The sequence below is a fragment of the Cydia fagiglandana genome, chromosome 25 (assembly GCF_963556715.1).
Source record: "Cydia fagiglandana chromosome 25, ilCydFagi1.1, whole genome shotgun sequence".
NCBI classification, from domain to species: domain Eukaryota; kingdom Metazoa; phylum Arthropoda; class Insecta; order Lepidoptera; family Tortricidae; genus Cydia; species Cydia fagiglandana.
In genome coordinates this window covers 3,996,744-4,023,179 of record NC_085956.1, presented here as the reverse complement: position 1 = coordinate 4,023,179, position 26,436 = coordinate 3,996,744, and the positions used below count along the sequence as shown (strand labels likewise).

The 26,436-nt window shown below is 39.1% G+C and overlaps 1 protein-coding gene and 1 long non-coding RNA gene across 3 annotated transcripts in view; both read right to left on the bottom strand.

Annotated features, from left to right (window-relative positions):
• Window positions 1-26,436, bottom strand: part of LOC134677060 (uncharacterized) — a 74,948-nt gene continuing 48,512 nt past the window's right edge. For both annotated transcript variants that reach the window (XM_063535498.1, XM_063535499.1), the window contains exons 3-10: window positions 22,091-22,186; window positions 13,128-13,234; window positions 11,579-11,712; window positions 9,063-9,143; window positions 8,275-8,424; window positions 7,155-7,302; window positions 2,533-2,671; window positions 1-2,204 (exon numbers count right to left, since the gene is read on the bottom strand). In XM_063535498.1, coding sequence (XP_063391568.1) covers window positions 2,023-2,204; window positions 2,533-2,671; window positions 7,155-7,302; window positions 8,275-8,424; window positions 9,063-9,143; window positions 11,579-11,712; window positions 13,128-13,234; window positions 22,091-22,186 — 1,037 coding nt within the window. In that variant the 3' untranslated portion in view covers window positions 1-2,022. The remainder of the gene's footprint in view (window positions 2,205-2,532; window positions 2,672-7,154; window positions 7,303-8,274; window positions 8,425-9,062; window positions 9,144-11,578; window positions 11,713-13,127; window positions 13,235-22,090; window positions 22,187-26,436) is intronic.
• On the bottom strand, window positions 6,376-7,110 carry LOC134676912 (uncharacterized). The gene is made up of 2 exons (XR_010099964.1): window positions 6,795-7,110; window positions 6,376-6,739 (listed from the first exon to the last, which is right to left on the bottom strand). It is a non-coding gene; the product is annotated as an uncharacterized LOC134676912 (long non-coding RNA).

The following is a 26,436-nucleotide window of genomic DNA, read 5'->3' as shown; positions in this document are numbered from 1 at the left end:
TATACAATACTTTTTTATGATAAGACTAGTGAACTTATTATGATTATCTATGTCTAGAATATCTATGTAGGTCCTTGTAAAAAAAAGTAGACGTAGGTACCTACACCGAATGTGGGTTGTGTAAAATAGGTGTGTAAGTACATAAAAAGTTTGTGATGTAGAAAATGATTGTAAATGGCAGTATATTTAATTCGTATAGTAACATCAGCATTTTCGCAATAACGTTTTTTCATAGTCATCACTAAAACTTGCAGATACAAATTATACAGTTTTGGGGTCGACATTCCCTCCAAATATATACTTTTTATTAAAACCTCAATAATTGTTATTTTTTATAGACGGTCAAGCAAATCTTGTCAGTAGAAAAAGGCGCGAAATTCAAATTTTCTATGAGACGATATCCCTTCGCGCCTACATTTTTCAAATTTGCCGCCTTTTTCTACTGACAAGATCTGCTTGACCAACTTTATGTAGTGTAGTGTGTGTAAAATAATATTTTATATTAAGTAACCTACCTGTACTCATTGCTTAAGAAACCATAAAAAACGTTTAAAAAAAAAACGAAATAAAAAAAATAAGAATAGTAGTATGTGTACTTGAAATAACACAAATTAAAATATTTTCATAGTAATACGATAGTTTAGAGACATTTAAAGTAGTTCAACGTTTTGCGAAAATGCCAATTAAAAGCAATAGTAAATTTAAAAGCACTTAAAATTAAGTTAAAAATCACTTGTCACTTAAATTAAATTCGTTGTTTCCCAACGAGGTAAGGTCTTTGCGTATCTCTATCTTCTTACATGTCTTTTGTTTTTGCATTATCTTCCGCCCAAAGTTTATTAGGTTTCTTTAGTACATATACATTACACATTAGGAAAAAATAATGTATCAATGTACAAGCACTACCTACATTTTTAACCCATGACGACACGTATGCGTTTGGGGATCATAATGCATTATTCATGACACCATTTAGGCTATAAAGCAAAATATTTACGGCAAAACACATACCAAATGCTCAATAAAACTAGTATGTATTTTATTCCGTTTTTTTTCGTTTGTTTGACACTTCTCACAACTTGTATCAGCCACCGAAACGAAGAAGTAATTGAGATAACATTTGACGAAATTTACTTACAAAGTCTTCCTAACCCTTTGACCGCCAGTCCGTCATATTTATCAAAAAAAACCTGAATACATTAAAAAAAAGATTAAATTTTGTATTAACCCATTCAGCGCTAATCACGACACGTTGTCGTTTTGCATCTACGAAGCATTTTCGCTACACACCGGGAAACCCGTGTTATCGGCTACAACGTAGCGTGTTAAATAAAATAGTCGTGCCAAGGTTTTATGACTCCCTTAATACTACAAGTAGGCTATAAATTCTATAGTTCAATAGAATGGATTTCCTCATTGTAAAATATGTTGTTCCTAGTATTAACCAGGTCAAAAATTTATTCATCATCATCATCATTTCAGCCTATATACGTCCCACTGCTGAGCACAGGCCTCCTCTCATGCGAGTCATGCGCGAGAGGGCTTGGGCTATAGTCCCCACGCTAGCCCAATGATTTATTACATTAAAACAATCATAAGTACATAGGCAAAGGGTTAGGTAATACATATGTGGGTAGGGTAGAAAAGTGGTTTCAATCGATGTGTGGAAGGGCGGCACCGTCGTCGAACCCAAGCCACCTTACGGTGGACTTAAAACGGTGGCGTGTGCCTCGGATACACACATTTGCCTGACAATGCGGCACTAAGAATGAAAAAGATAGTTCACAAGATATTCAGTTTGAGATCTGAATAGCACTTTATCAATGCTCAAAATTTGAGATTCCTCATCCACCTTTGTATACATTATCTACACAATATATTGACAAGACTATGTCTACTTAACAGTTTTTACAAGCTCTAATTTTGCTTTTTTTGTCTCAAAAGTTACCGAAAACAAAAAAAGTATTGTATCTCATTGTTCGAATACGGCTGTAAGTTTTCAGTTGAGCTTGTGCAAACTTTTTACTTGAACATAACTAATAATAAACTTAAAGCTACAAGAGCACTGCATCTTAGCGCGCTGGCGGAGCTGTGGGCTACGATTTCTTCAGGGTATAGGACGATGGGGCTGGTGTCAGTGGCGTCATTGTCTTCTAATCGCTGATTGGCCACTTTTAAATTCTTGAGAAGTGCTAAGACGTCTTCTGCAAATGAAATATATTCATATTTAGAATCATATTCACTTAGAACGGCTTTATCAATAGGTAATAGGGTATTTGTATTTTAAATGAATTATTTCATACTAAGCTTGAAATAAACCACCAGAAAATTATTAGAAAAACATTGTGTAATGTTTCATATAAATTTCATAATAGCAAATATCGTTTTGACAGTTCCAAAAAAGAAACTGGTTTGACTAGTAGGAGAATACCCTATTCATTCGAGTTAAAGTAAAATAATAATCGGTAAAACATCAATTATTTTATCAAACGCCAAAAACGCACATATGCGTTGCATGCACGATCATATTACCTGCCTGTTTCTCGCCGTCCTTCCAGTCGACCTTGATGAAGGTCGTGAGCGACACCTCGTACACTTTGTTGGAGCTGTCACCGGAGGCGATCGACCTGCGTCTGCGACCGTAGCCTGTCACACCGTTGGTGCATTGTACCTATAAAACAGGTTGAGTTGTAGAATAATGCATTGTTAACGGGACTATTTTGATTTTCAAAGTCCAGTACGGATATGATGCTCGTTCTTGTCTACATGACAGCGTGATAAAACGGTGTCCGTCACTTTCTATCCCACGGTGTTAAAAAGTGACAGTTATTTTATCACGTGGATAAAGATGGGTAAAGCCATCCATAATACACCGGCAGGACTGTCGACATCACAGTTTATAAAATATAGAGAAACAAAAAACATCGCTTAGGCTGAGACTAGAACACGGGGACCAGTCGGGACCAACGCACATCTAGGATTTGATGGACCAACTGTTAATGATAAAAAGGTGAATGTATTTGACGTATCAACAGGATTTATATCCTGATGATGTTAAAAGAGAGACGAAAACACGTGTCGAGTTTTGTCATTTTGGTGACGGTTTTCTATATTTACTTGCGTATTTATTTTCACGCAAGTTAATATGTATAACGGGTTAGCACTAATAATACACTAGCATGTTATTGTATCGCGGAATAGCAGAGCAATATTAATTAATTTGGGAAAGTAATGCAGTATTCATATTTAATTACACAAACGGGTCTACCGCGATATAATTTTTGTCTTTCCGTGACCACAGCTGGGGCAACTCAGCTGAAACGTCGGAATTTAAGGTAAAAAAAAAACAATGAAATATCGCGACAGACCCGTTTGAATAATTAAATATGTATACAAAACGCGAGAGTTTAAAGTGTTATAATGCAGTATTTTTTAAGAAGCGCTGGTGGTCTAGCGGTAACAGCGTGCGACTTTCAATCCGGAGGTCGCGGGTTCAAACCCCGGCTCGTACCAATGAGTTTTTCGGAACTTATGTACGAAATATCATTTGATATTTACCAGTTGCTTTTCGGTGAAGGAAAACATCGTGAGGAAACCGGACTAATCCCAATAAGGCCTAGTTTCTCCTCTGGGTTGGAAGGTCAGATGGCAGTCGCTTTCGTAAAAACTAGTGCCTACGTCAAATCATGGGATTAGTTGTCAAGCGGACCCCAGGCTCCCATAAGCCTGTTGCAAAATGCCGGGATAACGCGAGGAAGAAGAAGAATGCTGTATTTAACAAATTATACAGGGTGTCCCATAAGTGACACGACACAGTGACACTGGAGGTAGACCAGGCCAAGAGGACCCAAACCAACTTAACATGACCCCAGTAAAAGTGGCACGGTTTTCAAGTTATTGCCAAATTAAGGTTTTTCATGAATTTTGACCGTTTTTAACATTGTTAGTGCCAGTGTGCACTCGGAAAGGTCTCGAAGTTAGTTTTTTTTATGTGTACGGCATCATGAATAGTTGATTAAGATAACAGAAGAGGTATTTTATCGATAAACATTGTAAAATGCAAAAAAATACCGGTTTAATCTTGAATTAAATTCACAGCGAAACATTAATTTCGACTTTGACCACCTGTCGTGAAAAAAAAATACTAGAAAAGTAATGAGCAAATAACGTCAAGCTATTAAGCATGTTATGCAGATTCAAAAATGGTATCATACATGTACCTTTCCGTAATAAAATAAGAATTATGATCATCTTTCGAATGCCTCATAAAAATTAGGTTAAAACTAGGAAATCTGCAATCCGTTGCTACTTAGTAAAAATAACGATTTAATGTTAAGATATCTCATTCTGGATACAGAAATAAAAAATCGCCCATTTAGTATTCGCCGAATGCCTAAAAGAAAGAGATGGGAAATGCTTATCTCCCTTTTTAGGGGTATCATTGAGTTGATAAAGGTTCAAATAAAATAAAATTCAGGTTGAAGTTTATTTGATTAATTAAAATAATGTTACAGTAGATGCTCGAATTGTTTTCCCCGGGCTCGTATGCACGCTTGGCACCGTCTTATAAAATTTCTCGTTAATTTCCTTAAATTAATTTCGGATATGCTTCGTGTTGCCTCGAAGACACGCCGCCGTAGTTCCTCTTGGAACCTTATTGGTTTTGAGTCCGCGTTCTCAAAAGGTTAGGAGAATGAGACAACATAACATCCACTTGCTCTACCTCGCTCTTTTTATCTCGACTTTGTCGCACGGTCGACTGCTACCTGGGAATATCCCAGGGCTTATCACTACGAAAAACAAAAGGAGTGGGGATAAGCCACGCTTGCACAACTTTGTCATCCTTATCTCTAGTAAGCATTCAGGAATGCTAAACCTAGTTCGTTACCTTGCGTTTCGTTGGGACCTTATTGGTTTTAGTTAACTTTATCTTTTAAGCATCCCCAATAAAAAAAATCCAATGGGTTCAGGTCCGGGGAACGCGGCGGCCATGCCACTGGTCCCAATCGGCCGATCCATCTTCTTGGGAATGTCCGTGTGAGGTGGTCGCGGACGTCGCGAGCGTAGTGTGCTGGGCAGCCATCTTGCTGGAACCACATCCTCCGTCTGAGTGCGAGTGGTGCGTCTTCAATTAAGTCTAGCAAACCGTCTTGCAAGAACTGCAAGTAATTTCTCCCATTCAAAATGGCTGGCAACTCGACCGGTCCTATTATTTGGCCATTGAATATTCGCGTCCACAAATTAATTTTAAATTGGTGTTGGGACCGGTCTTCTCTTTCCTCGTGTGGGTTTTCAAGTTGCCAGCTATGAATGTTGTGGAGATTGAGATACCCATCTCTTCTACACGTAGATTCGTCGCTCCACAAAACTTAATTAAAAAAGTTTTCATTTTCTCTAATTTTTTGCAGCATTTGTCGGTTAAATGCAACTCGAGGTGCGTAATCCGTCGGAAGAAGTGTTTGCACGCGTTGGATATGGTACGGATGATATTTGTTACGTTTTAAAATTCTCTGTGCTGAGGACTTAGGTACGCCAGTGCGGCGTTCAATCATTCGTACTGAAATTTCTGGCTCTCTCCGTACCATATTTAAAACCACGTTGTCGTCAATAGTCCGGGGTCTTCCTTCAGCGTTAGCTCGTCCTGGCATTCTGCCATTGCGATATGCATTAACAATTCGCAAAATAACTTCGTGATTCGTGGCATTACGATCTGCATATCTTTCATTGTACAGTCTTGCAGCTAATCTTGAGTTGTAAGTGACATTCCCTCGATTAGATACACGCCTAGTTTCTCCATAAATCATGTGCATGTCACTGTACTCACGATGGGTGTAATTGTTGCGATTTGCCATTGTAGTGGAGTAGTTCCACAAAACAATAATCAGTGTCCAAGAAGAGGGCAGAGTCGTCGTTTCAGTTCCACAAACAGTCCAAGTCAAAAAGAAATCAGAGTCCAGTTGAATGCCAAGTCGATTTGTTTAGAAACACAGAAACAGAGGTGCAAAGACAACACAGGTGTTGCACGAAACGCAAGGTAACGAACTAGGTTTAGCATTCCTGAATGCTTACTAGAGATAAGGATGACAAAGTTGTGCAAGCGTGGCTTATCCCCACTCCTTTTGTTTTTCGTAGTGATAAGCCCTGGGATATTCCCAGGTAGCAGTCGACCGTGCGACAAAGTCGAGATAAAAAGAGCGAGGTAGAGCAAGTGGATGTTATGTTGTCTCATTCTCCTAACCTTTTGAGAACGCGGACTCAAAACCAATAAGGTTCCAAGAGGAACTACGGCAGCGTGTGTTCCAGGCAGCACGAAACACCGAAATTAATTTAAGGAAATTAACTAGAAATTTTACAAAACGGTGCCAAGCGTGCATACGAGCCCGGGGAAAACAATTCGAGCATCTACTGTAACATTTTTAATAAATCAAATAAACTTCAACCTGAATTTTATTTTCTTTGAACCTTTATCAACTCAATGATACCCCTAAAAAGGGAGATAAGCATTTTCCATCTCTTTCTTTTAGGCATTCGGCAAATAGGTACTAAATGGGCGATTTTTTATTTCTGTATCCAGAATGAGATATCTTAACATTAAATCGTTATTTTTACTAAGTAGCAACGGATTGCAGATTTCCTAGTTTTAACCTAATTTTTATGAGGCATTCGAAAGATGATCATAATTCTTATTTTATTACGGAAAGGTACATGTATGATACCATTTTTGAATCTGCATAACATGCTTAATAGCTTGACGTTATTTGCTCATTACTTTTCTAGTATTTTTTTTTCACGACAGGTGGTCAAAGTCGAAATTAATGTTTCGCTGTGAATTTAATTCAAGATTAAACCGGTATTTTTTTGCATTTTACAATGTTTATCGATAAAATACCTCTTCTGTTATCTTAATCAACTATTCATGATGCCGTACACATAAAAAAAACTAACTTCGAGACCTTTCCGAGTGCACACTGGCACTAACAATGTTAAAAACGGTCAAAATTCATGAAAAACCTTAATTTGGCAATAACTTGAAAACCGTGCCACTTTTACTGGGGTCATGTTAAGTTGGTTTGGGTCCTCTTGGCCTGGTCTACCTCCAGTGTCACTGTGTCGTGTCACTTATGGGGCACCCTGTACATATAATGATCACTTACCCCCTGGCACTTGTCGAGGCACACGGTCACTGTGCCCTTGAACTGCACGTAGGAGGTGTCAGGGAATTTAAACGCTCTGAACTTGGCCGACAGCACGCCGTCGTCCGTCGTTATGAAGTTGTCGAATAGGTACGGGTCCACGGAACAACTGGAAAGATAAAAAAAAGATAAATATTTAATCAATCAATTGAAATCAAATTTATTTATTGTTGGTCATGAGTTACATATGATATTATTCAAAAAATTAAACGCCTGCATGGCCTACCTCAGAGAGGCGTACAATATGGAAACTTAAATCTAATGAGGTTGGCAACTGTCAAAGGTTTGCATAGATGGCGCCATCATAGCTTGCCCCTTTTTCTATGGGTTTTGGCTTAAAGGGCTGGCATCCAATGTATTAAAAAAACAAAAAATTAACACAATTCTAGGGATTGGCAGGGCAAGCTATGATGGCGGATGGCGCCATCTGCTAAAAACTTCGACCGGCCAACCTCATTGAGATCACTAATATGTATATTAATTTATGCTACACAAAACAAACTTAGTTAACATTTTCACTTTTATTCCGATAGAAAATCAGAAATACTGTAAAGACATTTCTCCACTATCCAAAAGGTTATCTTTTAAATTCTATACGCATAATAGAGTCAGACCGTAAAAAGTCTGCAGCGATTTTGATAGCCCGCGCAGTGCAAGTGTCATTTTAAAGTTTTTAAACGTGAAACTTCTATGAAATTATGACGTATAAATAACACTTAGGTATATACGCTGCGCGGGCTATCAAATCCGCTGCAGATTTTTATTGGTGCGACTATAGGCATAAAATTTTAAATTCTTTAGTGGTATAAACAGGAACAGGTCTACCTAAATAATAATGTCATTATTTTATATTTAATTCGACATTTCAGCTGGCTTGAATCAGCTGTGGTTCCGAATGATGTATTTAAGGTCAAAATAATGAAATTATATCGCGGTAGAAACGTCCATATCATTAAAAAGTGCTAAAATAAGATAAAACATTAAATCAAGGGAACAAAATTTATAAAACTTTAAAAAATTTAAGTCCAAACGCACATGTGCGTTCTTGGCACTAGTCCTTTAAACTCTTGTAAATCCTTACCCATTAAATATGATAGTCTCCTGCTGTTTCCCAGTGTCTGTGACGTGCATGTAGTTGACCAGGAGACCGTAGACCGACTTGGATTTCTCGTCCAAGTTGATTTCCATGGACAGAGGTGTCCCTGGGCTCACGGAGATTTCTCCTGTCACCCTGAAATTAAAAATGTCTACTTAGATCGCATAATGATCGCGAAGACCAAAATTTGAGTAAAGAAGATGAAAAAAAACGAGCGATTATTTGGGACTATTCTGCTTGTCTCAGTAATTTAATTTATTTTTCATCACACTCGCTCAGTAAATGTGGAATTGCACGCAGGTTTAGCGGGAGTTATAGAAAAAGCGTTCTCCCTAGGGAGTTATGAGGTTTCTAGTGCCATAAGTTGTCGCCCTGCCTGACACTGTTTGTATAGTCTGCAATAGACTGAAAGGCCTATGTAGTGCCATAATTAAAAGTTTTTTTTCTTTATACCTACTTAATTTTTGTATTGCAAGTGTGATGAAAAACATTGTATGTAACTCGGGGCGTAATAATATTGCAAACTCGAACTTACTCTCGTTTGCAATATTCAAGTTACGCCCCATGTTGCACAATGTACTAGGTATTGTTTTACAAGGGGGCAAAGTTGTTGTTTAACCGCTCGTGCTAATAAGACGGCCAGTGGAGTCTTAGTAATAGGGTCCCTTTGGGCAAGGAACCCTAAAAACCATTGCGTCGCCATAATTTTTTAGTATTTTTTAGGATTATAATTATGGATCTTGGATTAAACAAAAACAAAAGTAGGTACTCACTGCCGTCCGTTTTGCTTGACAACTGCTGCTAGGATGGGATCAGGCCCGTAGCCCTGCTCGTTTCTCGTGATGTTTATTACACTGGAAATATAAGAAATAAATGTTATTCAATTACCATATAAGCACAGAACACAGTACCGTCTTTACCATAAGGGCACACGGGGCCCGTGCCCAGGGCCCCCATCCTCAGGGGGCCCCGAAGGACAGACAGCAACAGTATATTGATTACCCGTAATAAATAGAAGATCATTGTATAAAAATGTTAATTTAATTAGTTTTCTTTCTTTGCCCCCATATTTTTGTGTGCCCTACTTATATTAATAATACCTACTTGGTAAAAAAATGTAAAAATGTAATCTGTTTTAATTTATTATAGAGAAGCCACAATGTAATGTATTCTCGAACTTAGGCACTTAGAAGCGTGTATCTATAGTTAGTGCCTAGTTAGAAACTTAGGCACTTTAACAAACAATTGGGTTAAAGTTAGTCAAATTACTCGTAAGGTCTTAAACAGATTATTTGCAAAATCCCTAGTGTAAATTTCATTCGATAGCATGACGTGACGTAAGCGTTTGCGTTATTGTCATTTTGTATGTGATTTTGAGTTTCCATAACCTCCCGCTTGGCGCGCTGTTCTAAATCCCATACAAAAATAGACAACGCAAGACGCGAACGCTCGTCACGCTATCGAATGACATTCACAATAGGGGTTTGTTCTGAAGTAGAAAAAATACGTCAGAGGCATGTTTAAAGTGAATGGAAAATCTACTCCTGGAAGTTAATTCATTTGCTGTAGAAACAAATTATAATATGCCTAACTTCTCGAAAGGATGGGTGAAGATCGGGCAGCCAAAAAGGCCTACTTGGGTCGACCAAATGGACGCCGTCCTGTTGGTCGTCCTAAATACCGTTCGGCAGATAGAGTGGAGGCAGATCTCCGTGAGCTCGGAGTCGGCGAAAGCTGGCGGGATACCGCTCCTGACCGATCAAAGTGGCGTGCTCTTGTGTTGGAGGCCAAGACTCATTTTGGGTCATCGCGCCAACCAAGTAAGTAGCTTACTACTTACTTGGTTGGCGCGATGACGATAAGTAGTAACTTAAGATTGAAATAAACACGAATTTAGAGCGACGTAACCGGTGTTATAAAAGATTGGAAGTTAATATCTTACTCAAGGCTATTTTTCTGTATTCTTTATTTTGAAATAGTAATCGTAGAAACCGAATGGTTCTTTTCAGCAAGTTAAGTGCGATACTTACTCAGGTTCGATGAGTTCTAAAGGGAAGTTCACGGCACGAGCGACTTCCAGCTGCCACGCAACACGCAACGCACCGTGTGCGTTTCGCGGCCGCCTGCCGTTTCTATCACGACTTATATTATAAATGTAATGTGCGATACTTACTCAGGTTCGATGAGATCTAAAGGGAAGTCCACGGCACGAGCAACTACCAGCTGCCACGCAACGCACCGTGTGCGTTTCGCGGCCGCCTGCCGTTTCTATCACGATTTATATTATAAATGTAACGTGCGATACTTACTCGGGTTCGATGAGGTCTAGAGGGAAGTCCATAGCGCGAGCGATTACCAGTTGCCACACAACGCACCGTGTGCGTTTCGCGGCCGCCTGCCGTTTCTATTACAATTTATATTGTAAAAGTAAAGTGCGTTACTTACTCAGGTTCGATGAGATCTAAAGGGAAGTCCACGGCGCGAGCGATTACCAGCTGCCACGCAACGCACCGTGTGCGTTTTCCGGCCGCCTGCGGTTCTATCACAATTTATATTACAAAAGTAAAGTGTGTTACTTAGTCAGGTTCGACGAGATCTAAAGGGATGTCCACGGCGCGAGCGATTACCAGCCACCACGCACCGCAACGTGTGCGTTTCGAGGCCGCCTTCTGTTTCTATTACGATTTATACTAGAGATGCACCGGATATCCGGTTACTATCCGGTATCCGGCCTATCCGGCCATTATTTTACTATGCGGCCGGATACCGGATAGTGATCTACTATCCGGCCGGATACCAGATAGTAACATTGTTGATTTCGGAGTAAACAAATTGGATTTAAGAAACAGACACGGTCTTAATCGTACTTGTTTATTATTTTGAAACAATTTAATCATTCCACTGACTTGCACGCGAACTCATTTCGAACCTAGAAATGAGTACGCGCGAACGTTTACTAAGAAACAGGTCAAACCTGCAGAATGCTCACCTGAAAAACCGAAATGTAGGTATAGTTCCGCAGGCCGAATATTCGGCGGCCGGATACCGGATATTCGGCCGATGGTCAGGCCGAATATCCGGTATCCGGTATCCGGCCAAACAACTATCCGTTGCATCTCTAATTTATACTATAAAAGTAAAGTGCGTTACTTACTCAGGTTTGATGAGGTCTAAAGGGAAGTCCACAGCGCGAGCGATTACCAGCTGCCACGCAACGCACCGTGTGCGTTTTCCGGCCGCCTGCGGTTCTATCACGTTTTATATTATAAAAGTAAAGTGCGTTACTTACTCAGGTTCGATGAGATCTAAAGGGAAGTCCACGGCGCGGGCGAGGCGTTTGCCAGCCACCACGCAACGCACCGTGTGCGTTTCCCGGCCGCCTGCCGTTTCTATCACGATTTTGTGGTAGAAGGTGCGTTTACCCTGGAACATAGTTTGAAATTAGTTTATTCAGCGCGGTAATGCAGCGAGTGTGATGGGCACCTTTGCGCCGCGATCCTCCCCGCGTATATTATCACTCTTTCAGTAGTTTTTATATTGCTTGTTTAATTTTAGATATTTTAGGGTTCTTAGTTTTAATTTAGTTTTATTCATAGATATATTTAGTTCATAAGTTATTTATTTGTCTTTTTATTGTCTTATTAGAAAGAAATAAGTATTTTACATAGTAAATAAAGTTTATTGTTGATTTATTCCAACAAAACGAAACGAAATATAATTTGATAGTTACCAGTCGCTTTTCGGTGAAGAAAACATCGTGAGGAAACCGGACTAATCCCAATAAGGCCTAGTTTACCCTCTGGATTGGAAGGTCAGATAGTAATCGGTTTCGTAAAAACTAGTGCGTACGTCAATTTCTGGGATTAGTTGCCATGCGGACCCAAGGTTCCCTCGTATTGATTTAAAACACTCCCTTCGGTCGTGTTTTAATTAATCGTCACTCGTTACGCATTTCCTACTTTTCGCACTTGTATCGTAAATACCGTAATGTACTATTTCCTATTATGTACATTGGTAGGTATATATTATGTAGCTTTAATATAATATGTGCCAGGATGTGGATCAAAAGATTAAATTTTTAAGGACAAGTCTGTAATATCTCAGATGAAGCCTTCTTCATCATGAAGCCAACGGCCGTAATTGGATTACTTCGCACCTCTGAGGGCCTACCGAACCACGTTCGACGTTTTGCCTCCTTGTCACACTTACGTACGAATTTACAAGTGCGACAGAGAGGCAAGACTTCGAACTTGGTACGCGGTAGGCCCTCTGCTCGCATAATTCCATTATACTGTGAAATATTTGAGATGATAAGGTGGGACGACATAAATTTAAATGTGACGTTCCTCGGGAAAAGATACCTTATGGCTACGCTCACACGGCGATTATACGATGCGATATTTTCTCGCATACGAGTTGTTATTATTTATTGTTTTTAGGCATGTTTTTTGTATCACATAGAAAGATATACATATATCCGTATTTAGTTATTACTTTAGTTTATTGCACAAAATATATACAACAATGTATATATGGCGGACTTCATGTCAAATGGCATTCTCTACCAGACTGGCTCTACTACCAGTCAACCATGGGCCAAACAGAGATACGTAGGTAATTTGGTGCAGAGAGAGAAATAAGTATATTGAGTGAAAAAAAAAAACTATACTAATGAAATACATAAATAAATAATATATATAAGTACATTATAGTTTAAACTACAACATATTTATAAAATACAAAATTATATAAAATACTCTTTATAATAAGCCTTTAGAGTAGATACTTTTGACGCGCAGTCTGTATTTTTGCGGACTGTACCGATGTGATGTACTTACGGTAAGTTTGTTGAGGACCCTGGTGACCCCACAGGTGTGGGGGTCCTGGAGGTCCAGCATGAACGTGGCCACATTATTCTCCATCGCTGGCTTGCATGGCTTGTAGTCTGGAAATAATAAGATAATATAAAATTACGATATACAATGTAAATCATGTACACGAATTAATATGTGATGTTCCATGGCAAAGGGTACCTTATGGCGGCTGGTCGCATAGCGCCGCAATAATATGAGAGCGGCGTTTAATAGCGTAAGCGCCAACCGCCATAAGGTACCTTTACCCGTGGGACGTCACATATTATGATCGTCAATACATATACATAATGAACATTATTAAATAAACTCAAGAATGAAATTAAATTACATTACATTATCAAATAAATGTAAAAATGTCTGAATAAGTAATCATATGTCAATAGTTTTATCCATTTAATGTCTAAAACAAAAAAAAATCTTTTTCTTAAATGAAGTTGTTCGCAGAAATCGCGAAGCGTCTGGTTGACGTAACTGGTGACCGAAGAGCTGGCGGCTACCTCGCACAACGTATCAGTATTGCGATACAGCGGGGAAATGCCGCCAGCATCCTTGGTACAATGCCTCAGGGGCCTATTTTAGATTTAAACTAGTTATTAATTTCGTTTAGTTGTACCACTGTATATATATTGTATGTAAATAAATGATTTAGTATAATGAAGTTTATTTAAGTTTCAGGTAAATACATAAAAAAACTAACTTTCTGGGAAATGCTGCCAGCGTCCTCGGCACCATGCCAAAGGGGCCAAATTTCTTAGATGTATTTTAATTTTATTACTTAATAAAAAACAAAAACGATATTATAAAAATATAAATATAATTATTTACTCGTTATAAAACTATCAAAATATTTAAATAATTACATTAATTAATGGTACGTAATTGTAAATAAAAACACGTTTTTTGTAATACCTATAAATAAAAATAAAAGAGCATACATTTTATAGATACCTAAATATTACGTTTATCCCTAATTTATATCTAAAAGTAACTAAATCAGAAAAAAAAAATAGCAAATGAACCTTAGGTTATCAGAATGACATGAATCATATAAACTGGGGCTTAGGGCTCCTCTACACGATGGGCCAACGCCGGCCACTCCAAGGGACGCATTTATGCGTTAGATAGCAAGTGATGTTGCTATCTCATTCTACCGCATGGCTGCGTCCCTTGGAGTGGCCGGCGTTGGCCCATCGTGTAGAGGGGCCATTAGATTTAATGGGATTCCAGCGTTATGATATAAACCTTTTTGATGAACAACGATGAAAATATATGTGAATTAATTAAAGTCACTCGTTTTATACGCACATATTTTAATGAAAAACAGCTTATTTAACCTTCACAGGTTAACTAAAAACGCATTGTTAAAGAATTTTTAGGATGTTATTCTTACTTAAACGACTTTTACAATATTTCATTCAAATTAAAACTGTAACAGTGGCGGCGCGTCCATAAAAGCCGATTCCCACCGGCTTGTCTGTTTTTGGACGTTTGAGCAGAGTTGTAAAGGAAATATGTAAGCCAAATTAGCCCCGGCTTGCCTATGGATATGTTTGACGCGCCGCCACTGAACTGTAATCATTTAACTAAAACAAAACGTAGGTACCTATTATCATCAAAATATTCTTCTTTCGAAATCGAAAGATATTGGTTCTTGATAATTTTATTATAACACACGTTGGCGTTTGTAACGTGTGTTATAATCAGAGCTCGGCAGGGGCCATTTTGACGTCACTTATGTCATGTGTAGATATTAATATAGATACACCTTAGAAAAAAATATTAAAATAAAAGAAAATAAAACTTTTTTAATAATAATTAAACTAAAATGACAATGCCTTATATACAAAACGAGTAGGTACTAAGTTTTCTTATTTAACTTAAACTTTAAAAATAAATAACTATAATAAATAAAATAACACAACAGAATAATAGAATATTGACGTTGTCATAATATTGCACTCAGTTGAATATGGCATCCTTAAACAGATTTATTGGCTATCTAAAGAGGTTTGATATCATATCTTATCACTTGATAAACTTCTTGATACATATTATTTGAAGAGGTTTGCTAAAAACGCTTGCTATAAAATTCATTTGTTTTAATGGCGAAGTAAAAATCGTAGCGGAAAGGCAGCCTAAATAAAATAATTTCATTACTTATTGAATTACACCACATATACCATCAAATGACAAGGCAAGTCCATGTTGTGCAAACTCTGAAAACAGCTCACCCCCGCCGAGCTCTGGTTATAAATATAATACAATTATCAAGAACCAATATGCCGCAGTAAAAAAATGCTTAATGTGTTTTTGGGCCCTGAAGAGTGTAGAGAGAGTAAAATCAGAATCAAAATGAGAATTATTTTATTAGCTAGAATATTTAAAATAACATGTACCATGTAACATATATGTATGTATGTATAGGTACCTAACAGTGGCGGCGCGTCCATAAAAGCCGATTCCCACCGGCTCGCCTGTTTTTGGACATTTGAGCAGAGTTGTACCTAAAGGAAATATGTAAGCCATATTAGCCCCGGCTTGCCTATGGATATGTTTGACGCGCCGCCACTGGTACCTAATCTAGTCTAGTAGTCCTAGATATTCAGATTGTATGCACAATCGTCTGCCTTTAATACACTACTTTTATTACAATCTTCGCTAAATCACAATTAGCTTCTTGGCATAATTATGTCGTAAAACTAACGAACGCGGGAACGAGGCTGCGGGCATATGATGATCGTGCTTTTATCGACTAGTGGCCGTCACATTTCTCGATAACCCTCCCCCCCTTTTTTACAAGCTTTTATTTAGTTTCACCTGACCGTTGTCTGTCTGTCTGTGTGTAATGTGTAATCAAATCTTGCAAGTTAAATTTGATCCACTTCCCGGTTTCCGATTGAGCTGAAATTTTGCATACATACGTAAGTCGGGGGACAATGCAATATTATGGTGTCATCGAGCTGATCTGATGATGGAGACCGGAGGTGGCCATAGGCACTCTGTGATAAAACAACGAAACCTAATTGTGTTTGGGGTTTTTAAAATTGTCTCGATGAGCATTAGTTGCCTGTGGAAAGAAAAGTACAGTCAGCGATAAAAGCTTGCCGACTTAGCTTGGTCCAACCTAGGTAAGTTCAATTGTAGCGACACGACAGACGGTAACATGGCAACCATCTTATACGTGCTGTAAAAAGCAAGCGAAAGTGCTCCTAATAGCCCCGCTTCTCAGAGAACAATGGTTGTATGTATGTATGGAAATGTATGGATCAGGGGTACGGATGGTGTGAAACAATTGTTCTAGCATGTAGAGAACTGTTTTTTTTTTTAAATATAATGGTTATATTGCGTAGATACAAATATAAAAAAATATAAAAATAAACTAACTTATCTATAAAATAAAACTAAATGAAAACTTAAAAACTAATACTATTTTTTTTTACATTATTCTGGTAACTATTTTTTAGTAAGATTGACGAAATATAAAGTGAGCTTATCAACAAGTTTGAGCTACAAATAAACTTTCAAGAGAGGATATCCCGAAAACTATTTAAGCTGCCGTATTCGAACTTCAAGATATTCACAAGAGACGGACACGTTCTAGATCTATTCTAGATACGTTATAGTTTAGATATCAACTAGTTCTCTTTTGCAGCGCAATTCGGGCAACCAATGTCACTTTTACGTTAGATAGCGTAATACCGGGTGTGGCCTGTAATATGAGCAAAAAATTTAACTGTAGGCTGTACTCCTCATACTGACCAACATTGGTTCAGCGACTTTTAAAAATAACTTGTTGTTTGATATTTAATACACTTTAAAGTTTATTCTAAGACGCCATGTACTTATTGCATGACATGCAACGTCAATCCAGCGCGTCAATCACAATGATATGGCGTGGCGATGGCGTCCATTGAAGATAATATTTATTTTATATGAAAAATAGAGAGTCCAATTACTTCATAATTTTTAAAAGTTGTAGAACAAAATTGTCACCGTTTGAGGAGTACAATCTATGTTTTAATTATTTGCTCATGTTACAGGCCACATCCGGTATATCTATGTGAATTGGATCTCTAAGTCATATCCTGAGGAAATCGTTCAAGAGTATCTCCAGAATCGCGCAAATGTCAAATTTGACAGGTTAGATCTTAAACATATCGTTATCGTATCTTGGTGATGTCTAAAATATATCTAATAGATGTCTATTACAAAATCCAAATCGGGCCCAAGATATCTAAAAACTTGACTAACTAACTTGACAGTTATGTCGCTAAGACGCAAAGTTTCCAAGATTTAAGTGAAAAACCGAAAAATGGGACCCCCCACCCTCCAGCTCAAGGGCTACGGCCGGGGACTTTTGATATGTTCACCTCCCTAGTCCAAACAAAGTTACAGAGTCAAAAATTGTGTTCCAAGCATTTCCCTCTACAATTTTTTTGAGCACTCGTTGCCTACTAAAGGGTCCACTGATTAACAGTCCGCCAGACGGTATTGGCCTGTCAGTTGTTCGGAGCTGTCAAATTTTGCGTAGGGGCCCACTGATTAACAGTCCGCCAGACGGTATTGGCCTGTCAGTTGTTCGGAACTGTCAAAATTTTGTTCTAACTGACAGGCCGATACCGTCTGGCGGACTGTTAATCAGTGGGCCCCTACGCAAAATTTGACAGCTCCGAACAACTGGCAGGCTGATATCGTCCGGCGAACTGGTCATCTGTGGACCCCTTTACGCTGCCTGTCAGTAAGTATCTAACTGAATTATTAAGAAAAAACCGGCCAAGTGCGAGTCGGACTCGCGTTTCTAGGGTTCCGTACATAAGTCCGATTCACGCTTGACTGCACATTTCTAATAGGTTTTCCATAGGTAAAAAACTATATTGTGTATTTTTTTCAAAATTTTAGACCCAGTAGGTAGTTTCGGAGATAAAGGGGGGGGGGTAGTAATTTTTTTGCCTATTTACTTGAATTACTTCTAAACTGTTCATTCGAAAATTATAAAAAAATATATTTGAGATCCTTACAATAAGTTCTTTCATTTGATATGTAATATGATATACGTAGTTTGAAAAACATTATTTTTTAATTTTCTCATTTACCCCCCAAAAGTGGCCCCCATGTTTAAAATTTGTTTACGTTACATGTCCGTATTTGGGTCACAAACTTACATGTACCAAATTTCAACTTTAATTGGTCCAGTAGTTTCCGAGAAAATAGGCTATGATAGACGGACTGACAGACAGACATACGAGTGATCCTATAAGGGTTCCGTTTTTTCCTTTCTGTTTCTGTTTATTTGTTTGCCACAATACACACAGAATATTCAAATACAAAAATGACAGTAAAAAAACAATCAATCTATAGAAAAAACAAATAAATATTAATTCACACAAAAGGATGCTGAATGCGTCGCAGCAAAACAAAAGGGTTCTGGCTCAGTATTACGCTTCACCCTATGGGTGAGGCACTGATATTCTGCCAGGACCAGACCCTTTTGAGGTACGGAACCCTAAAAACAGTTAAATCCTCCACCTATATCTCATCCTGCACATTGACACGTCGAGCTTACATCCAAGACTGACACCTGAATGGTGGCCAACTGACATGCCAGCTGACTACGTGGGAGCATTGTACAGGAAATAGGTACTCAAAACCGAACAAGCGTGAGTCGGACTCGCACGCCGAGGGTTCCGTACTCTTTAGTATTTGTTGTTATACAGGCAACAGAAATAAATAGTCTGTAAAAATTTCAACTTTTTATGGCTCCTCTAAACGATGGGCGAACGCCGGCCACTCTAAGGGACGCAGCCATGCGGTAGAATGAGATAGCAATATCACTTGCTCCCTCTAACGCATAAATGCGTCCCTTAGAGTTGCCGGCGTTGGCCCATCGTGTAGGGAGCCATTACCTAAATTCAGTCCAGAGAATAAAATAATTCAAATTTTTGGGCTATTTCTGTGTTTAAAAAAAATACCGGTTTTGATGAGCCTAGGGTTTGCAATCCGGATCTGGATCAGGATCCGCGGATCTTCCCATACATTTCGGATCCGTCGTGCAAACCCTACTTGCACATCGCTGGCCCAATATTACAGGGCCCAATATTTCTATGTTACATTTTCAATATAGTCGAAATTCAACTGAATGTCACTATGACACTGTCCAAATGTCAGTTCGATAAAAGTGAAATATAGAACCCTGTAATATTGGGCCAGCGATATCTGTGGTCGAAACGAAAAGTTCGGGTATCACTTTGAAAAATCAGGCTGCGATTTTTCAGAGTGATACCCGAACTTTCGACAGCATATTCCATTTATTCATGAAGGTTATAATTAAGTTAGCAATTATATCTGTAATAAACGGACGACTGACCTCAATTATTAAATAACCAGGTGATTAAACAATAAAACAGGTAATGTTGACTAATTAATTTGTTTTAAAAACACGTGTTGCACGGAGTTATGAAAAAAGTATTCGAAATAAAAAGAGCTTATATCATTGCCATTATCATACTTCTCAATCTAAAATCCTAGGCCCCGTGCATGAACTATAGGGCATAGGAGCCGTCAGATTTTTGGCGCGAGGCGTAAATGTGTCGTTTATGCTTCCGATGTAGGCCACAAGATGACAGAACCTACTATGCATAAGGAAACGTACCGACGAGGTCGGTAGATGGTAGCACTTGCTTTGGCAATGTATATGTGCATATATGTTTCCGATTAAGGCCACAAGATGGCAGACCCTCCAACACGCACGCCCGCACGGTCCCTATAGTAAAGTATAGTACAAGTAATTAAGGTTGTGTAAGATTGTACCTAAATATATATACATGGTCGTATGTATTTCAATTTCAAACGCACCCCAGCATTTCAAAGCCACCCCGTTTTACACGCTTATTACTCTTACCTCGGAAGTCAAGTAACAACTAATTACAAACCAGTCAATACTGAACATAAATTCGTAGTTTCGAATGTCAAAACTGCATGTTGACATTGTGGTTTTCGTTACTCGGTTATGCAGTAGTGCATGAGATGGAAATGAAATGCGGTTTGACCCGTTTGCCTACTGTTTCTACCACGAGCTTTGCTGGTTTAACTTTTAGGTTAACAGATGTAGATAATTTGAATCAAACCCCGGCTCGTACCAATGAGTTTTTCGGAACTTATGTACGAAATATCATTTGATATTTACCAGTCGCTTTTCGGTGAAGGAAAACATCGTGAGGAAACCGGACTAATCCCAATAAGGCCTAGTTTCCCGTCTGGGTTGGAAGGTCAGATGGCAGTCGCTTTCGTAAAAACTAGTGCCTACGTCAAATCATGGGATTAGTTGCCAAGCGGACCCCAGGCAAAATGCCGGGATAACGCCAGGAAGAAGAAGATGTAGATAATTTGAATGTAAATAGAAATAAAAAGCTGAGTGTCACACTGACTACACGATTCCTCCTTTTTTTATAAAGGATGACTCACGTTAGACCGGGCCGTGTCCGGGAGCTTCCGGCGCTTACTTTTCTATGACATGACAGGCGATCACGTGATGCTTTCCGTAGAAAACGATGCACCGGAAGTTCCGGCCCGGTCTAACGTGAGTCATCCTTCATTCACAACGACGGGACTTAATCACGTAAAATTAAGTTTAATGCGCTCCACTCACTATCAGTATAATGTCATTATTTTGACATTTCTTAAAAATTATTAAAAATGTTTAATAACTTTATTATCGTCCATCATTCTTTCTATAATGTCATTTCTAGTATCATTACTTTGACATAACTCCAATACTGACGGAAATTATTAAAATAAACTTCATTACTTGCCGTCAATCCTTCATGAGACTCCCTACACTATCACTAAAAACGTCATTCCGTCAAAGTAATGTCAGTATCCATGATAGTGTCGGGGCCGTATAAGCATTTACCTCCGACGTTTCGAGGACGGCGTTGTCCCCGTGGTCTCGGAGAATACTATATCACTTAAGATTGCTTACAAACATTAACAAGTAAGTAATCAAGACTATTACAAATTTCATCTAAACTCATTAATTGTTAATATTAAGAATGACTCACGTTAGACCGGGCCGTGTCCGGGCCGGAGCTTCCGTTTTCGATGGAAAGCATTACGTAATCACCTGTTATGCCATAGAAAAGTAAGCGCCGAAAGCTCCGGCCCGGACACGGCCCGGTCTAACGAGAGTCATCGTTTCAATGATATTTCAAATGTCAAAACCAAATATGTAGGAACGAACGAGATCAAACAAATTCTAATTTCCTTAGCAAATGATTTGTTAAATATAATTGTAATTAATATCGTGTTAACGGTGACGGAGGTTTGACAGGTTCATGTCAAAGTTTGAGAAGCTTTTAGCCTATGTTCTAAAGCAGCGGTCGGCAACCTTTTTGCAGCCAAGGGCCACATAGTAGTTGAAGAAGATGACGCGGGCCGCACTTTGGTAATATTTGTGACTTTAGCACACATTATTACAATATTACATACAAAATAGCCAGAGAGGCTCGCGGGCCGCAAGCGAGAGGTTGGCGGGCCGCATGTGGCCCGCGGGCCGCTGGTTGCCGACCGCTGTTCTAAAGGGAGACAGGAGAGAAAATGTACAGTTCGCGCGAACACGCTAGTTTTCTCTCCTGTGGCAATAGTTAACAGCTTGTGGGCATGTAAGTAATGATTTTATCATAGTTCTGTAAATAAAAGGAGGACCTTTTTACGTGGGTAAGGGTTAAATAAGAAAATTTGCCTTTATAGCCCTTAACTCTTGTGTATGTCTACAGGAAAGAACGTAACACAGTGATCTTTTTGACCCAATTATCAATGACGGCTGATCGGTGATCACGTGCTGTTTTCCATAGAAAACGAAGCGCCGGACGGAAGCTCCGGCCCGGTCTAGCGTGAGTTATCCTCAAGTGCCTTAAGTTAAGGTTTCTTACCTTTGAGCTGTTCGAGGTATGAGGTCTGCCGGTCCCCATCCATAGGCACAGTAACCTTCATCACCTCGGGCGTGCATTCTATCTGGGACTCGGAACCTGTTGACAACAATTAAAACATTTTAATTATACTCTTACATATACGGCTTTAGCTAAGATACTTCTGCGGAAATGGCGCTAGATAGGACATGTTTTACGAAGGCCAAACAACCACCTGTCCAAGCAAGGGCAGACCTGGAAAATTCGGCCTCCAGTGCCCCAAGCTGGAATCAAACCAGAGCGGCTACCGCGAAAACCGAAATTCGCAAATTGCGAGGATCTTTCTCTTTTACTCTAATGAAGGCGTAATTAGAGTGACAGAGAAAAATCCCCGCAATTTGCGTACTTCGATTTTCGCGGTTAATAGCCCAAAGCGTCCTTTGCTATCGCGGCAGGTGCCTGTGCCATTCGGCCACCGGGCCACGGCGGCATAGGTCGAATTTTTCCAAGTATATGCACTTCTTACTGAAGGCTTATAATGGCACCCCCTGGCCATCCCTGAGGTAGAACAGTATGGTTCGACCTTCAAACAGAGAGAGATGGCGATAGCGGAGGACGCTGGTTCGATTCCAGCCTGGGGCACTGGAGGCCTTGGTCACTTTTTAGGGTTCCGTACCCAAAGGGTAAAACGGGACCCTATTACTAAGACTCTGCTGTCCGTCCGTCTGTCCGTCTGTCACCAGGCTGTATCTCACGAACCGTGATAGCTAGACAGTTGAAATTTTCACAGATGATGTATTTCTGTTGCCGCTATAACAACAAATACTAAATAAAAACAGAATAAAATAAAGATTTAAGTGGGGCTCCCATACAACAAACGTGATTTTTGACCGAAGTTAAGCAACGTCGGGCGGGGTCAGTACTTGGATGGGTGACCTTTTTTTTTTGCCTTTTTTTGCATTATGGTACGGAACCCTTCGTGCGCGAGTCCGACTCGCACTTGCCCGGTTTTTCTTAGTATTTATGACATTTATTTGAGTTTATAATTTATATAGTACCTAGTGTTTCTACTTGAAATAATAACAAGTTAAAATATTTTCTGAAAATAATTTATTTTGTTCTAATAGAATAAAGTACCTAGTATTCAACAATATCTAACTAAAACACACTCTTTCTTCACATGTTCACATATTTCAGAGCACCTCGCGCGCTCAGAATCGCCGACGCTCATTATGCGCGAGCGCACGCGCCGGCCCGGAACGGGCATCGAACCGGCGGCGGCGCCTAATCACTGCGCCTATGGCTACCACGAAAATAATGAGCCATGAGAACATGAGGTATTCGCTTTTTGTACTTCAGCCAGACACGCGCAGAATAGTACATTAAGTACGATACAAGTGCGAAAAATAGGAAATTCGCACATGTATTACGTTTTACAGTATAAGTAATATTTGGGACCGAGCTTTGCTCGCAAAACATATAAAAACTATGACGAACTACTAGAACGATTTATCGCTCCCGAAAACCCCCATATAGCAAATTTCATCGAAATCGTTAGAGCCGTTTCCGAGAACAAAAACGTGTTATCTCCGAATGGGTTGATTCAAGAATTTGAACCTTATAATTTATATGGTAAATTTGCTTTTTAAATGGGTTTGTTCCCGTTCCTTACGTCGGGACTCGGGGCTATTAGCAGTAAGCATTGTAACCACTGCATAAAGGAAACAATATCTTTTTCACCACACCAGCTCGGAAAGGCTTACTTTGCACTTCAAAAACTGATAGCAAAGTTGCATTTTATTCACATGTGAGGCAAAGTAATCAAACGCAAATTTTGAGTTGTTTTCTTATGTTTGTTGGTAGAATTGACTTTTAAATGATGATTTTGGATGATTAATATTAATTAATAACATTCATTTGAATTTGATTTTCTTTGATATTTTACATTTAATATTTGCTTCGGGTTGGTGTGGTGAAAAATTTTGTGTTTCACTCGGGGGCAAATTTTGTTTAACCCTCGTGCTTTGAAACCCTCGCAACGCTCAAGATTCCATTTTTCGAACCACTCGCTACGCTCGTGGTTCAATTTTGGAATCTTTCGCTTGCTCGGGTATCAATATTAGCACGAGCGGTTAAACAACTACTTTGCTCCCTTTTAAAACAAATAACTATTGTTTAACAGATTAGGGTCCGAGCCCGAAAAAATCACCTGAGATAATTCATACTATAATCCCACAGACTCCTTTAGATAGGGTGGGTTTGCGGTTCTCAAAAAAATACCTACACCAGAAAATAGCTAATTACATGATCTACACATCCCGAGCGGTCACGGCCGACGGAGCCACGGGCCGTAACTAGTATGTTATTTGAACCGAGAAATACTCCACAAAAACCACATTTCCGACAAATCGGACAACCTACCCTAAATCGGACGCAACTTGTGTAACTGACAATGTAAATTCAACCTTATCGTGAATAGATAAAGTTGAGATTGGATTGAATGTTTTCTGGAGTTATGCAGAAATTGTTGAAAGCGGAGAAATGCTTTTATAATGTTGTTATCAAGATTTGTTGGTATATTAGTATTGTTATGTTTTGGTAATAGTAGGTTTGATGTGCATAAGTATATGATACTTGTATTAGTATAATTTTAGTACCGTAAACTTAAACACCTTCAAATTTAGCGTTGGCGGTGCGTGAAAAATTTCGTAAATAGGTACAAAAAAGGGGCCAAGTGCGAGTCGGACTCGCGCACGAAGGGTTCCGTAGCATTACGCAAAAAACGGCAAAAAAATCACGTTTGTTGTCACATTGTCACAAGAAAATGTGACAGGGGGGAGGGGGATTCAGAAACTTTGTGACGTCACTTTAACTTATTAAAATTATTCGTTTAATTTGCTTTTCTAATCAGTTTTTGAGTTATAAAATTACAAATATTTATTTTTTTCAAAAATATTTTGATAAAACATTAATAATAGGTACAACCTACTTAATTCAATTCGCCGATTTCGTTGAAAAAATGTGACGTCACACCAGAGAGGGAGGGGTCAAAAAACCTAGAATAGAATAGGATAGAATCATTTATTGCATATCACAAACCAGTTATAAAGGTGGTACACACAGACCAACCCCTGTGGCGGTTTTCTGTGGTGGTACAATACATATTATTGGGTAAAGGGGCCCACTGATTAACAGTCCGCCGGACGGTATCGGCCTGTCAGTTGTTCGGAACTGTCAAAATTTTGTTCTAACTGACAGGCCGATACCGTCCGGCGGACTGGTAATTAGTGGGTCCCTTTAGAAAATCGTGTGATGTAATTAATGGATGACCCCTTAAAGGCTTAAAGATTTAACGTGGAAAAGCTTAGAATGCCATCCAAACTATCCAAAGCCGTTTCGGTGATACAATCTCAACCCGGCACCAAGACGGCATCCATTGTAGACATTTTATCTCACGGATGACTGGATTCCCCTCTATTATGTGGAAAGACAATATTTTACGTTTGGCTTCCTTGGGAGATAACGATGGTGTAAGGAAAAGGAATGGCGCTTGGATTGTTTGTATCCATGAATGGCGTTTCATGATCTGCCTAGGAAGATCATCAAAAGCCGCCGTTGTATGACAGCAATATTGTGCGCGTGCAATAGAGATAACAACAGGCGGAGATACGAAAATCTATGTGGAAAGCGTTTTCTTTAGGAACTGACATTCGGAACTCATAAGCGCGATGTAGAACGTGGTAACGCCATCTATAGGGATTATTAGGTACCTACTGCAATGTTCTGCCGCCAGAGCGCAGCACTAATTTGTTAAGTAAACCATAGAGCAACTTATACATACTAGGCCTTAAACAGTGTTGACAAGTTTTTACTATGACATTGATGCATCAAGGCGGTTTGTTTACAGGTGACCTACCGTGAAACGCGAAAATTTGTTATCTGCCTCTCTATCGATCGAATAAGCAAGAGTGATAGAAGCAGAAACCGAACTTTCGAATGTTATGTTTCATGGTAGGCCATGTGATTGAGTTCATGAAGCCCTCTACGCAGATTTTTGCGTAATGTCCCATCCATTGCGTTGCCCGAATTGCGCTGCAAAAGAGAATATCTAAACTATAACGTATCTAGAATGGATCTAGTACGTGTCGTGTGTGAATATCTTGAAGTTCGAATACGGCAGTCTATCACTGCCATTCTAGATACGTTATAGTTTAGATATCAACTAGTTCTCTTTTGCAGCGCAATTCGGGCAACCAATGTCACTTTTACGTTAGATAGAGTAAGATATCTATTTAGATGTGAATTGGATCTCTAAGTCATATCCTGTGGAAATCATTCAAGAGTATCTCCAGAATCGCACAAATGTCAAA